Source organism: Bactrocera oleae, chromosome 5 (genome assembly GCF_042242935.1).
Source record: "Bactrocera oleae isolate idBacOlea1 chromosome 5, idBacOlea1, whole genome shotgun sequence".
Lineage (NCBI taxonomy): Eukaryota > Metazoa > Arthropoda > Insecta > Diptera > Tephritidae > Bactrocera > Bactrocera oleae.
Window position 1 is genome coordinate 69074819 of NC_091539.1, and position 13505 is coordinate 69088323.

Sequence of the window (13505 nt, forward strand, 5' to 3'; positions counted from 1 at the left end):
ACGTAATAATTGGCATTGAAATATTTTAGGGTTTTCTTCATGTGAATTATATTGTATTGTTTGATTTTTATTCACACTATAAAAATGAATTGTTATGCTGTGATTTATTTTTGTATTTGTGCCGTTAATGCGTCCATGCGGCAAGGTTAAAATTTTACGAAAGTTGTTTGCAAGAACAACAGTCCTTCCTTGTTTTTCATGACTGTCACCTCTTTGCGAGATCAAGGCTGAAACACCTGGGATCGCACAGATTCGGCCTTCCAGAAAAACTAGTTTTAATGAATTAAAACGCCGAAGCACATTGCGATAACCTATAACTTTTGCCAGGATCCTACAACTTTTAAGATACCTGCGAATGGCTGACAATTTTAATTAAATTTTATTTTTTATGACAGAAATATTTTCCGAGGAACAATATTGGCTTGTGAGAAGCGATTGCAATTCTAATAAACTTTTTTGATGCTCGTGGGAGACTTAGTTTGAACGCAGGTTATGTTTGCAGATAGAACCAACTTCCATTACTAGACCCATTTTATTCAATTTGTTAATAGGAATTCAGAAAATTATTTAATAATAATATTAAAGTTTCAGAAAATAAGAAAATTATGACTAATTAAGGATTGACTGTCGACTGCCGACCGAATTCTTCAAAATTATTCGGATAATACAATATTTCCTGCCGCTAACAAGACATTTCATAAGTCTGAAGTTTAAACGTTTATAGCATCTTTGTGAAAATATGTTGTCTCTTTCTTAATGATCAATCTGCAAATCAGATTGAAATATGCTTTTTAATAATCAATTTCGAAATCACGATCGTTTTGAGTTCGAAAATACCCGTATTTTGGACAAAAAATACTCTAATGCTCATATTAAGGAAAGTTATGATTTTATCATAGCACTATATGTAGACTGTAGACTGTTTCATAACCTTAACATATCTTGAATTTGATCTATCAATTAAGTCAGCAAATTTCAATACTCGAGAAATATTGATAAAGAGGACAGCACACTAAATATTCACTAATAATTATCAGTTCATTGCAAGAGTGGCTCGTGGAGTGCAACGAAATAACCAACTACGCGGTAATGCTTAATGCCTTTCATTGTCGGCTGTCTGCTTCCGAAACATTTTGCTTGATAATCGGCATGACAATAGTGCAGTTGAACTTAAAACTGTCATGCAAAGAAGTCAATGGCACCTAAATACCCGTCGCATTGGCAAAAACTGTTTTTTGTAGCCACATTTGCATAATATGCAATAAAGTCGCAGCAATAAACAAACACAGCAAAATACATACCATACATACACATATACATAATTACACTTAGGCAAGTGAATGGAAGTTTATACCGAGAGATAAAATAATATTCTAGCACGGGGTTTTAGCTATTTTGTGGTATAACGGCAGTCGCGTGCACTGACTCGACGAACTTGTAATTACATTGCCAGATGCATTTGTTACTTAACTGCAATACGTCATGGCAATAAATGGGCGTTGAAAACATAAATAAGTACGTAATTATGTTTTCATATTTACAATATGGAGTAGAGCTTGAGCCATTAGTAAAAAAAGTATGATTTCAGTTTCTTTTCACTAATTTATTTTGTGTTGACACCATCAAATACACAAATGCTCCTATTATTTCATTAGATCGGGTAAAAGTTAGTCGGAGAAGAAAATCAAAAAATAAAGTGGGTTCGAATAGAACGAAATATTAAGTACTCCCACAAATTATACAATATAAATTATATTTAAAGATCAAGATCAAATTTCACACAACAGATATACATATATATAAACTACACGCGTATCGATAATTTTTTTTTCTAGATTGGTACAACCAACGCCTCGTGCGAGTTGTCTATCCCCCTCTGATAATGACGAAAGCAACGAAAAAGTGAAGGAAACAGTGCTTGAAAATCGTTGTGTTAGTATCAGAGAGATAGCATCCTAACATCTCTTAAAGATCGATTCACAATACATCAAACGATCTGAAATTTTTGTAAAAACGAGTAGAGAGAACCCTGCATTTATCAAACGCGTCATGACTGACAAACGCCCTGGTGACAACATATCTATTTCTGAATGTAACGTCGAAACTGTCCAACATTAATTGAATGGCACTTGAAGGCCATCCCAACTGAGGCTTATATGAAGTATATGAAAATTTGGATTAAGCGTTGGCATGCTTGTATTTTCTCTAAAATACGTGAATATGTATGTTTAATATTTTTTTGTCAGTCCGGTTCAAATTTGATCTGATGGTATATTAACTGATATCATTCATATACCATAATAATAAGTTCGAATGTTAATATATTCAGCGAATGTGAACTAGAACAGATTATAGACCTTTTTCATCACTTTTTGGTTGAAACTTCGCATATATCAGAGTTAGTGTGTATATGTATGTATGTACATACAATATATACCATATGTGAAAATTCAAAATCTTTTTTAATGCCAGAGTTATCCATTGTAAATTCATATCAGCAGAGGAGAGGTTTTGAGAGGTAGACAGTGAAGTTGTGTAATTTTACCCATTTTAGAAGATGCCAGAAAAGCTTTAAAATATTTAATTTTATATGGGTGTTGAAATGATAAATTCGACTTTTGAATTAATTTGGATAGTATACCTATTCAATTCAGCACCGATTTTTAAAATTGAATTAAAAAAAATTTTATGAAAAATATTTTTCAATAGCTTTGTTTTTTCCTTTGGACCGCCCTATATTTACCATTTCAAAAGAGCACTTAGCGCATTAAGTACTTCTGTACACATAACGTTGCACACATAGCCATATAATAGTTAATATTTAACATACGTATTTACATACTTAACATTCGTTTCTGCTACATGAAAGCACTTACATATAAACAAATTCAATTTAATGCATTTTTATGCGTCAATGAATCAACACAAATCAAGTGATAAATACACAGATTTGTTATTGTGTTTGTAAGAACATATGTATGCATGTGTGCATGCGCATTTAGCATAATGGTTGGACAATTGAAGTGCACTTTACGCGCATTACCCGTAATTCCCGACAATGAAGAGCAGCGGCACCAGCAACTTTTGAAAATCGGTGCGCCGACGCATAGGCTCATTATATTTTCATACATACGAGTACATACAGAAGTGAGTGTGCACGCATAAGTCAATTGTAATTTACAATTTCCGTCAAATGTTGGAGCCACCAAAAAAGGGGTGGCCAACTGTCATTTCAATTTATATAAGCACCATCGCCTTTTGATGGGTCAACGCGTGTAAGGTGAAGATATACATATATATGTTTGGTTAAATGAGCGTCTGCATGCAATATATAATATGTTTATTTGCATAAATATTGTTTGGCCATATACAAGACATATGTAATAAGCTCAGAATAGAAAAAGTGTTCAACTTTTGGTATGTTGCGTTGTCCCTTTATATCTATTTTATATACTAATTTGCACATGTCCATACATTTGTATATGCCTTTTTTTAATGAGTATATCTATGCTACTAAGCGCTGCTTTTTATGTACATTGATATTTATCTACAAAAATTCTTTATAAATGTTCTACGTGATTTTTAAGATTCGCTTTTAACTAAAGTATTAAATTTATAACTTTTTGTTATATAAATATTAAATTAATATTTTTTAATAGTTAAATGAGCGAAATACTGAACTTGTACTTCCAACCTTAGTAGAGGTCATTATTCCATATGCATCCCATGACTCACGTACGAAGTTTAGATAAAGCCATTAGCAGAGGTCGACACATGCAAGCATAAGTATTTCCTTAAAGCACGGCAAAATTAATACTAATCACAAAAACTTGTATATATACATGTATATACATCGAACATAAATATACTTATTGATAATTATGGCGAATCGGTTGCAACAGTTTCTCAGTTCATCCATAAGCTATAAATCATATTACTCTAAACTCGCATTGGTTGATTTTTTAGCAATAATTATTTTTGAATTTTATAAAGCAAAATAGGTCAAGTTAATTTACGCTTTATTAGCAAAACTTTTTAATAGTTTAGTTTACATTTTAATGATATTTGGTCATTATAAGTTAGCCATAACACATAGCTGGCGGATTAGTCAGTTTCTTTGTAATACAATTTAAAAACATTTAATAAATAAAGTGGGTTTTTAATTTTTTTTGCACAAATATGTTGTAATGCATTCTTTTTAAGGGGCACATCTAGTGTGAGAGCCTAAAAGTGGCGATTTTTGGGAACTACAAAAAAAATTACTCCATCAATTGTTTTTAAAATTTTAAGGATATATTTATAAATATTTTAAGAATAAACAGTAAAACTTTTGAAGAAAAAATTAAACATTTTACGAGTTACGTGCTAAAAAAGGTTCTCCACTGCTGCAGTTTTTTCAACCTTCTCCGTGGGTGAAACCTAAAACAAAATGTTCTCTAGAAGACATTGCCCGCACAAGTATCTACGATCAAAAATAACTAAAAATTTACAAAATGGGGGCATTGAATAAAAGTTAATTTCACCCAAAAGTTTGCTCAATTTTCGGCTGCCAAAATTCGATTTTTGATTAAAAGACTGAACCACCAGTGCAGATAACTATGTATATACAAAATATGTAGAATTTGATAGCGATTGGATCGTTTGTCTTCGAGTAAACACTGAAGAAAATACCAAAACTGCTGTTTCGAGAAAATGAAAGATAAACTAATTGAGCTAATTGAACTGCGACTCTTATACTCTTGCAACATGTGGCTACATAATATAATAGTAATTTTTTGAGATATATAATAGAAATTCAGAGAGAATCTTTTACTGATGATAGTTGAGGATGTGTGTTGCAAATGGATTGAATCGGATCAATAATTTTCTTAGTCCCCATAAACTTAATAGACACATTTTCGAGTTTCCGGCTGACTTTTTACCGCATGTACCGGTCAATATTGAAATTAAAAACGCCTATTTCTCTAATAATAATGTATCTTTCTGCCTAAAATGGATAAAATTGGCTGAAAACTTGCCCTGGTCCGCATATAACTAATATCAAAATATTCATATATATAGTTGAGTTTACTTCTTATATATTGGTGATTGTATGTGAAATACTTTAATGAATGTAAGTTAATAAGATATACATTTGATTGTAATCCATTCACGATTTTGTCGAATAATAAATATTGAATTCGTTCATTTGTAAAAAGTTTTCTCAACACCAGAAGGTATTTAGCAAGCTTTGATCCTTGCAAGTTGCAAGAGTATAAAATGTTCAGTTACGACCGAACTTAGCGCTTCCTTACTTGTTTTTGATTTAAAATTTCAATTTCACATTAGATGTGCCCACGAAGTGTATATCTCTGATCGTATTATATATATGGAAAATTAGATTTCTTTCTCATATAATTATAACATAAATTATGTGCGGCACACATCATTAATAGCAGTATGGATGCTGTTTAGCGTCATCGCCATGTCAAAAAATCAAAATAATATCTTTTTCGGGCACATTTCCAACACAATCTATTTATTTAATACGTCAAAGAAGATTTGCTGTCTTATCCATGCTGACACATACACATTTCTGTGTACTCGTATGCAGCTACTTAATACTCGTATTTTAATATATACACATATGTATATACACATACATATATGTATGTACCTCAATATGTTTCTTTCGCATTTTTTATTAAATGAGAAAACTATGTTCGTACAACGCACGCCGGACCTTGAATAAGGTCAAGCTCAGTACTCAGTTCGCTCATACACTTGGCATTTTAATGCTTTTACAAAAATTTATTACATAAATTACAATTGGTTTTGTAAAAGCGGAGGAAATCCCCAGTCATTTGAGCGCGCTTCCTTTGCGAGCGCACTAAATAGCAAATATGTGCAGAGGAAATTCCGCAGATGGGCAAAATGCTCCTTCTATGTGTGTACATATGTATACAATTTTTGATATAGCTCGAGTGCAACGGAAATTTGCCAAACGCACTGACATTGACCCACATTCGTATTTATTGGCTCCATCTCAGAAAGGATGCGGAGCTACTGCGGACAGGTAGGTATTTCAGGGCTTTCAAAAATGCGGTAAACTATAGGCAATATGAGGCAGCTGTCAAGTGTTTTTTATGGGAGTCAATTTTTATTGCTGCTATAAAAATAATTGCGACCAAGCGATTCTTGTTTTCTATACTTTAATAGAATAACTTAATATTTCTTTATTATTGCGTATTATAATATTTAGTACTCACAATTAATTTCATGTGTTTCACATATACACATTTTTTTTGGGAACGTGTCCGAGGAGGCGTCATACTTATTTATGGCACTATAATAGATATTATGAAAAGTGTGGGCATGAGCACTAATAATTAGTTAGAACATACTTACAAGCACACATGTATACTAGTATAATCTTTATAGCAAAATATACATACATATACAGAAGTATAAAAATGAATTCGGAAAAAAGCAGAAATGATCTATTCATCCAAAAATATGCAAAATTACGCAGGCACACAGTGAATATCTCATTATGTTTACATATAAGTATATCTATGAATGATTCAAAACTGGCAGGTGGCCACTGGCACCGTTAGTTTAGAGCAACCTCAAGTTCATTAACTCAGACTAGTGAACTTGCGACAGCGTGGCACATACTTTTATAATTTTTATATTCATTTGCATGTATGCAATTCAAAGCTCTTTAGCTGTCTGTTTTTAGTCTCTCATTTATATTTTTCCATTCACGCGAGTGTGTACCGTTGTTCATATGCGTTTTCACTGTTTGGCTCAACGCCCATCTGCGCTTTTTATGTGCTCGTCTAATATTACTCATACGCCACGGCGTCTGTTTGCTTTGCAGCCGGTATTTAAAAGGAGTGAGGAAGCATTCACGCATTTCATTTCGTGATGAGTTTGTTTAGATGTCGTTTTCGCGCTTCTACGCAAATCATGCTATTTATTTTTCTGTACATACACACATTCAAACACACGCACATACCATTTTATTGCTTAGGTAACTATGTATATTTTCATTATGGGAATGCGTCGATAAAATAAAATATGTGAACTAAAGTTGAAGTTTACTGAAGTGTTATCGGCCATCTCCGTGGATGAAACCTAAAACGAAATTCTCTCTAGAAGATGTTCATACAATTATCTACGGCCGAAAAATACATACAGTAGAAAAAAAAATCGGATCATGAATATTCTCAATCGATCAAATGTTTCCCTAGATTTTTACAACCTTTTCTAAGTTCGCCTGATGTTTGATCTCCATATGTCAATTAGTGTGACCGCGCAAAAAATTTGTCTGGCGATTTTTACCATTGGAAAAATATATTTAATAGCGAGCTTGCTTGAAATTTTGTGTTTGCGATTCATCTCTGTTAATCACGATAACCTCGAAAAAGTTAAAGGAAGAGTGCTTGAAAATCGCGATATTTCTTATAGATTCTCTCTAAACATTTTTGTGAATTTTTTTGTTTTGAAGCGTGTTAATTCTAGATTTGTACCAAAAGACCTGACTTTTTTGCTAAAACGACAGCGAATAGGACCCCACATTCATCAAACGAATCATTACTGGTAACGAGATGAGGTTTTATGAATATGACGTCGAAACTGTTCAACAATCCCGATCCAAAAATGAGCCAAAACCAAAAAAACAAAAATTCGCTGAAGGCACTGAAGGCCATCCCAGCTTAGGCTTATAACTAAATAATAAGTGTATTGAAAATTAGATTAAGCTAAGGCATGCTTGTTTTGGCTCACAAGATTATATTGAACGCGATAATAAAGATCTGTATTAAAATAGGTGAAAATGGTATTTGGTATCTTGTGCTAATTTCCTTTTCTTCAGGTTTGCGGCGGTTATATAAAGAAGGAAAACGAAAACTAAATATTTTAATTGGCAGAGTAAGTAATGGAAAATAGTTTTGTTGAACTTAAATTAAGAATGACAGTGCATAATTTGATTAAATATTTTCTGAAAATATTGTAAATGGAAATAAATGTTTGAAAACTATCTACAAAATTCTGACATTATTAAATTTTATTTTTATTTTTACAACCCTAATTTCCCGTGTATTATTACAACCCTAATTTCCCGTATTATAATATTTAAAGAAGGTGCTCTGCTTCAAAAGTTCTTCTTCTTCTGAATAAATTGTTTTGTCATTTATTTAAATGTTAATATTTTAACATTTGAAGATTACGTGTTTGTTGTTTGTTTTGAATTACTTGTTATATTTATATTTTCTCATATTCGTTATATTTAATATACTCGTATTTATATATCACACTAAATTTTCTGCCAGGTGACAATTTGTGCAAAATATTTATAATTCTCAGGAACACCACCCTCGTTCCATAAAGTTGTACTCAAAATAATCAGAAAAGTGTACTATCTGATTATGAAGTGTACGAAAACATCTACAAATATATATACATATACATATATTTATACCCTGAACAGGGTATATAAAGTTTGCCCCGATGTTTATGACACCCAAAAGGAAACGTAGGGTCTCTTACGTTTCCTTAAAGTATATATAAAAATCATTATCGTGATGAGCTGAGTCGATTAAGCCATGTCCGTCTGACCGTCTGTCCGTCCGTCTGTCTGTATATATGCGAACTAGTCTCTCAGTTTTAGAGATATCGATCAGAAATTTTGCTCCTGTCGTATTTTCTTCAACTGTTCATTCGATCGGAATCAAGTGCTTGTACAAAAAACTTTCTCATTTGAGAATATATCTTCACGAAACTATGCACTTGATATTGTCCAAGTCAATGGTGCAATTTCCGACTATTCATATAGCTGCTATACAATGCCATACCAACTGACCGCCCGATCAAAGTTCTTGTAAGAAATGTTTAGTATTTGTGAAGGTGCAATCGAAGTTAACGTTGTTTTTTGTTTCATAACAAATTAAAATATGTATACATATACACTACATATTTCTGTAAACGGTATATAAACACCAAGAATATTTATGTATGTATCTCCACACAGTAACTCTTAACCTCATTTAGACACTCATGAATATTAATTTGGCAATAAATTCTTATGTCAAATCCAATAATTTAACGCCGCATCACGTCTACGGGCTGTAAACTTCCCACGATCGACAAGTGACGGATAGATGATATTATCATTGCAATTGCTTATTATTTTTGTGTAAGTGCATACATACGAACATGCATACTAGCTATGTGACACCAAAATGACCTCAAAATTAAATTTTGTAAAATCTGTCCATTAAAAAGCAGACATGATCCACAATAAATAATTAAAATAACCCACTTTGAAGCGCCACACTCGTGTGTATTACTTAGTATCGGTGGGAATTGTAGCATTCTGTATCCTATTTTTACATTATTATGGTAAATAATGTGTTGTAGAAATATATGTACATATGTACATTAAAGTTCAATCATTGGTATAAATTGTACTCATAACTATTAATCGATTTCAGCAGAAATATTTTTACGAGAAAAGCAATCTGTGGGAACTGTATCGGAACTAATCTATTCTACGCCAATTGGAATGCAGTTGCGAAATGGTGAATAACTAACTAGTTCTAATCGAAATTCTGATCACCTTTGTTGCATGACATAACATTTGGCAAACCTTATGGTTGCGCACTTATTCGCAATATTTGCAATTGGTGAGCTATAATTTATTTATTTTGATATAAAAAAGATAGACTTTTGAGTCGACGTTTGAATGAGCTATAGGAAGAGGCTTGGCATGCGTGGAATTGTCGGTCGATGCAACAAACACACACACACACACATAGCACATACATGTATTGTCATAACATGAGTAACTATGAATTTAATGCAAGCGCTTGTAGTTATGTATGTGTGTAAGTGTAAAATGTATTTATTTAGTAAATGCTCGCATTGACATGATTATTTGTGCAATTTTGCTATTTTCTGGTGCCATGAACCAAATAACTGTATTAAAGTAGAGCATGAAAATACCAATGGATCGTCTGTCTGATAGGCCGATAAAAACAGCACATATATTTGCCAACCAATTAAGAAATATTACATTACGATTTACCTTTCGATAGGTTATAGATATATATCGAGAAATTGGTTATTGCGCGAAATTCCACACGACTATGCACAGACAGGGGAATCAGACGTCCTCATCTAACGTTAGAACTATAAAACGAATTGTTTCGACAGGGTCGGACCATAGGAAGAGAGGATGTGATCTAGCGCAATTGTGCAAAGGCTATTCTAGTTTTTCCAACTCAAACTTTTTATATCTATAAGGTGTCGAAAAAATTGAATATCGCACTGTGAATGATAAGGTTAATATGGTCATTCAATCGTTTATACAGCAAAAAGTGCAAATTTAAAGTATATTAGTTTAAGCTTTTCTCTGAGTTTTACATATGTATTATGAAATTCATATGCGATTAATAATTTTTACACAATTTCATAGTTAAATCAACATACTCGTAAATATCGTTGATTGAATAAAAATTAAAATAATAATTGAGTTGTTATTGCACTTTCTCAATTATTAATATTATATATGTAAGTACTTATGCGGCAAATATATTAATTATATTACAGATAACGGTAAAATTTTTCTGATAATTAAATCAATCATCGTTTTCGTATAATTGATTGAAACATAAAATTTTAAAAGGTTAAAGATGAATTGCAATTCAAAGCAAAAAGCGCATAAATATATTTATACACATAACTACTCGTAGTTATGAACGATCATTTATCTGTTTGCGAACATGTATTTAAATATTTTTATTGCAATTTTATGGTAGCATGGTTAAATGCCCAGCTTACGTTGTTGGCGATAGGTAATAGCGGTTAAATGTTAAAAACACATATCAAATTTATTTGCTGCATACATACATATGTATGTAACATATAATAAACAAGAAAACTTACTTAACTTTGTTTACGCTATTTGTACTACGCAGCAAATACAATGCCATTATATTTATTGGTAAGAAAAAAAGTATTGTAAGAGCGATCACCTTATGCCCTACTACGAGTGATAAGTTAATTTTCCGTTTATCTACGAAGATTTAAAGTATCAATCAAATATTGACAACGGCTTCTTTAGATAAATTAGATAACCTCACTCACAGATAATGCATATCAGTTAGCTAAGTGCTTGTATTTCATACGTAAAAGGTGAATGCCTGCATTTTTACATCGGCAAATATTTAAGTCTGTGCACAGAAAGGAGAACTTTAGGAAGGAACCTTTGATATCTATTGAAATAAATAGAACCCTATAGTATTAGTATATACATTTTTGATAGCTGTTCCTCCTCTTGGAGACGTAACCTATAGTTAGACCCTTGGTCGAGTTTCTTGTACAATTTGTTGTACATATAAATTTGTTTTGATTTTATCAGAGCTGGGACACCTTCGAATATCTGATAGAGTTTATAACAGAATTTTTCATGTTATTTTTCCAAAAACACTCTCAAGGGTTTGCCTGTGCCTGACGAGTGGCCGTTGTTATTAAACACCATTATTGGTTGGAACAGCAATCGAAACTAGATGCTTTGAAGTCGTAGTGCAAATCGCTACATGAAGTTTCAAATATTCTTACGGCTTAAAAATAATATAAAGAAATACTTTATAAAAGGACATTTAAAAAAAATATATATTTTTTCACTAGCTGATTGATCGCTCAATTTAAGAAATAAAATTTTCCCTTTTTATTTAATAGCCATAACTCTCCTAAAATAATTAAGTTTACAGATTTCATAAATACTGCACAACCTACCCATACACCCTGTATTTTTAAAATACTGTGAATATAGTGAACAAATGCGCACTCACCGGCAGTGAAATCATTGCTGCAGTCATAATTAAAATTAATTTATAGGATTTTATACTGCGCTAATGCAATTTGCACAATAAATTAAAATATTGTATATAAATGTATTAACACAAAAATCCGACGAAGCAAGATTTGACAGCGATATTCCAGCCGCTTATCAGTAATTGACAAAGTTTATAATGCTTCGATTTATAAAATAATATTTCAAAATGCAGTTCTAATGCGCAGAAAATTAATAAGAAATTAAAAAAAAACTAAGTTTCACAGCACAGTATTATTATTATTTTATTTTAATTTTATAATATTTAATCGGTATGCCCCAGCACCACTTCGGCTATTAAAAGCAATAAAGAATATACAAAATTTAAAAAATAATTAAGTGTGATTATGATTGCACACATTTATTTATATGACATCATATGCTTTATTTAAAATTTTCGGTACGACAAAGTTTTTCAATAGTTATGTTGACGCTAACGCAGAAACACTTTAAAACATATAAAGCGCAAACAAAACATAAACAAGAAGTGTCAGCAACCACAAAACACCAAATTCCGATATTTATTTTATTTTTTCGAATGACAGCAGAGCGATTAAAAACACATCATTTGTACATTGATAAATGCTCAGCGCAAAGATCAAAGCCGAAATCTCGACTTGTAAGTTCACAGCAGTTGGCAGCGGTAGGACATTTCTGTCTTGTACCAGTACTTGAAACACAATTGGTGTGACACTGAAGTATGCTTCAATTAACTGTGCATTAAACTCGCAACACGTAAGTATGTACGCGTGTATTTGTGTTTAAGTTAAAAAAAAAACCGTAAGTAAGTAGACAACACAACTGTCAAACAGCTTAGGCGGTGGCCAATTCGTTACTGATTGTGAGCAGCGTGGAGCGCTTAATTCTGAGCGCAGTTCAAGTCTACAAAAATAAGTAAAATATGCAAAACAAACATACATACACATATATGTATGCATATGTGACTATACTTATATCGTATTTACTTATAATTAATGTTCTTGCTGTTGTATTTCGTTGTTGCTGAAAAGTGGTGAGCCTACCTCGTAGGCATACGGGTAATGTTGAACAGTTAAGCACTTGGTGGGCAGACGATTCTCAATTGCGAGCGAATTTGCAGTTACTCATATGCGATAACTCTGCTATGACTGTTTAAAGTGGCGACTGAAGGAGTATACGACATCGATTGCTGTTCCAAAAGTTGTAAATTATACAACAATTTCTCGGCTATGAAGCAAAGGAAACTAATTCAGAACATAATCCCAACTTTTAACTGATTTAGATAGCGTATATTACCGATATCGGACAACTATAGCTTATATCTCAACCATCAAAATCAAGTTTTTGTGTGGAAAACCTTTTTGTTTGACAATATTTCTAAATCCGGCATAGATTATTGTCCAACACAGCTCTATAATCTTCGAACAAATTGTTCAAATCCTAGTACTATAGCATAGTACTACCATACAAACCTGATCGGTCGGTTAAGCAAGATTTTATATCCTTTTATGCTATCAGATATGCACCTATGAGGGGTATAATAGCCTCAGTGTAGCCTAAATTGACGTTTTTTCCTGTTTCAATGGTAAATCGAGTTAAAAAGTTGTCACCTGTATGAAAATTTCCTATTACACCTATTTACATATGT

General features: G+C 32.2%; 1 protein-coding gene across 4 annotated transcripts in view; it reads right to left on the minus strand.

The window, feature by feature from the left end:
* Positions 1 to 13505, minus strand: part of Kap3 (kinesin associated protein 3) — a 37997-nt gene that overhangs the window by 10489 nt on the left and 14003 nt on the right. Inside the window, exon 1 of one of the 4 annotated variants that reach the window (XM_070109450.1) lies at positions 11838 to 12098. The exons of the other annotated variants lie outside the window; for them this stretch is intronic. Within the exon in view, the coding sequence (XP_069965551.1) occupies positions 11838 to 11864 (27 nt within the window). The 5' untranslated portion in view covers positions 11865 to 12098. Of the gene's footprint in view, positions 1 to 11837; positions 12099 to 13505 lie in introns of those variants that run through there. 4 annotated transcript variants of the gene reach the window in all.